The following is a 2500-nucleotide window of genomic DNA, read 5'->3' as shown; positions in this document are numbered from 1 at the left end:
TATTTCGATTAATTTTCTCCTTCTTTGTCTCTTTTTTTTTTTTTCCTTTTTCTTTTTCTTCCCTTTTTGTCGACCTAACATTACCAAACATTATCTTTTATTTTCGTTGTCATTTGGAGATTTTGACGGATACTTTTATTTCTTTTATGTTTCTTTTCTTTTTTTTTTCTTTCTTTCTTTCTTTCTTTTTATTTATCTATCTATCTATCTTTCAATGAAAATAGAAAATAATTTACGTATTAAACAATTATTAAATTAAACAATTAGTAAATATCCTTGTATAGGTTAAGGAGTGCGAAGAGATAAGAATAGAAAACAAAAAAAAAGAAAAAAACAAAAAGAAAAAATAAAATAAAATAAAATAAAATAAAATAAATCGGAGGCTAAGCTATCGAGGGACTTATCTGAGATTGCATAGATCTCGTTTAAATATATACATATATACGATAGACGAGATTAATTATTATAAGTTTTATAAATAAATATATATACGTATAAATATGATATATATATATATATATATATATATATATATGTATGTATATATATCATGCTTTTATGATGGAGTTCGAAGACTGAGAAAGACGACGAAATATAAAACAAGAGAAAACAAGAGATAACAAAAAAAAAAAAAAAAAAAAAAGAAGAAAGAAAAAGAAAGAGAAAGAGAAAAAATAACAATAAAAGAGGATTGAGAACGTTTATCGCGACTATCGCCCGTAAACTCGTTGCATTCATTATTATTCTTTGGTATCGAATCCTTATCACAAGATATAGTCTCATTTAGCTTATTGTAAAAATCAAATCTCCCCTTCTCCCATTTCTCCTTCCACTCCCCTCCCCCACCCTATTCCTTCCTTCTTTCTTAACGTTTTCTTTTTTTTTTTCTCTCGTTCTTTTAGCGTGTCTCTCATCTCGTTTAATTAACGCGTCTTAATATTTATCGAATAAACGATATATACACTTCTTATTTTCTTTTCTCGTTCGTCGCACAATTAAAAGATACGTCTATCCATTTTCGTTTCCCCATCTTCTTCTTCTTCGTTCTTCTTCGTTCTTCTTCGTTCTTCTCTCGAATATATATAGACACGCTCGCGTGCGTAAAAGGTAGGAAGGGAAGGGATGGAGTGGATGAAGAGTGGTGGAAGGAAAAAATCCCTCAAAGTTAGGAGGGATTCGATTTGATCGAAGAAGATCGAGAGGGGACGATTTTTAACGCTGATGTATATGAGTGGTTAAGTGTTTGGAAAGATAATCGGCACGCGCGAAACATTTCCCGCACATTTCGCAATGATACGGCCTTTCGCCAGTGTGTATCCGTAGGTGCCTTGTTAAATCGCTTTTACCGCCAAATGCACGGCCGCAAAATAGACAAACGAAAGGCCGTTCGCCGGTGTGCTTGCGCACGTGTAATTTTAAATTTTCCTTCGATCTAACGCATTTTCCACAAAATGGACACGCGAAACGTCGTTCGCGTCGATCGGCCTCGTGCCCGGTACGTGCCAATGTTATCATAGTAGCATCCTGCGCCTCGCCACGTTCGCCATCGTCTAAGACAGATTCATCAGGATCCGCGACAACGTCCATCGTCGTGTTACCTGTGCCAATGTTGTGCAGGCCAATTTCGCTTCCGGTCACCGACGGTGATATCATACCGGGAATGTTGCTTCTACAACCTGACGTCATCATCGTCGCAGTCGTAGACGACGTCATAGTTCTCGTAATCGTCGTACCGATCGTCGTCGTAGCTGTCGTAGTCGTCGTAGCGGTCGTCGTAGCGGTCGTAGTCGTAGTACCCGTCATCATCATCATAGCGGACTTAGCGGTCGTATTAGTCTCGTTAATCAAGGTATCCGTCATTTGTATCGCCTCGATCGCCTCACCTGGATTATCTTGGATACTTGCCGTTTCCGAAACGCTCTCCTCCCCTCTCGCATTTTCCGAAAATATACCCCTTGACTCTTCGACGTCACCCGGATTGGTAGTTGAGTCGCTACCCGTCTCGATTTGACTTGGCTCACCCGTACTTGATACCTGATCGCTCCTTTCGGCAACCGGCGACGTCAGAACCGATACGTTGTGGGTCTCGCTCGGTGCACGTTGCAATCTTTCCAACGCGTGATTCAGTCTATGCTTCTTGAACGATTTAAGATACCTGAATTGCATGCCGCATACGTCGCAGGTGAAGAGCTTGTCCGCGGGCAAACGTGCCCGATGATTTTGTTCGCGGTGTTTAACGTAAGCCGAACGGTAACGATAACGTTGACCGCACTGCTCGCACGTAAACGGCTTGTCGTCGTTCGATTGACCGGCGTGTTGGAGCAAAGCGTGACGTTCGAGCAACCAGGCCGACGGGAAAGTAGCCAAACAGACACCGCAACGTCGTGCCAAACCTGCTAAACTTGCGAAACTTCCGTGACCGATCAATGATGAACCACCACCTCCTGTACCGCTTCCACCACCGTGATGATGATGATGATGATGTCCGCTCGATCTTTCG

The 2500-nt window shown here is 40.8% G+C and overlaps 1 protein-coding gene across 5 annotated transcripts in view; it reads right to left on the bottom strand.

The window, feature by feature from the left end:
* The window catches only part of mamo (zinc finger protein 628-like), a 74407-nt gene that overhangs the window by 5427 nt on the left and 66480 nt on the right, over nt 1-2500 (bottom strand). For all 5 annotated transcript variants that reach the window (XM_035887673.2, XM_035887694.2, XM_085655167.1 and 2 more), the window contains exon 4: nt 1-2500. This exon is cut by the window's left edge and continues 5427 nt beyond it; it is cut by the window's right edge and continues 47 nt beyond it. In XM_035887673.2, the coding sequence (XP_035743566.1) occupies nt 1213-2500 (1288 nt within the window). In that variant the 3' untranslated portion in view covers nt 1-1212.

Source organism: Vespa mandarinia, chromosome 2 (genome assembly GCF_050613455.1).
Source record: "Vespa mandarinia isolate Hongniang chromosome 2, ASM5061345v1, whole genome shotgun sequence".
Taxonomy (NCBI): Eukaryota; Metazoa; Arthropoda; class Insecta; order Hymenoptera; family Vespidae; genus Vespa; species Vespa mandarinia.
The sequence above is the reverse complement of the archived record's forward strand: the minus strand, read 5'-3'. Positions and strand labels throughout refer to the sequence as shown.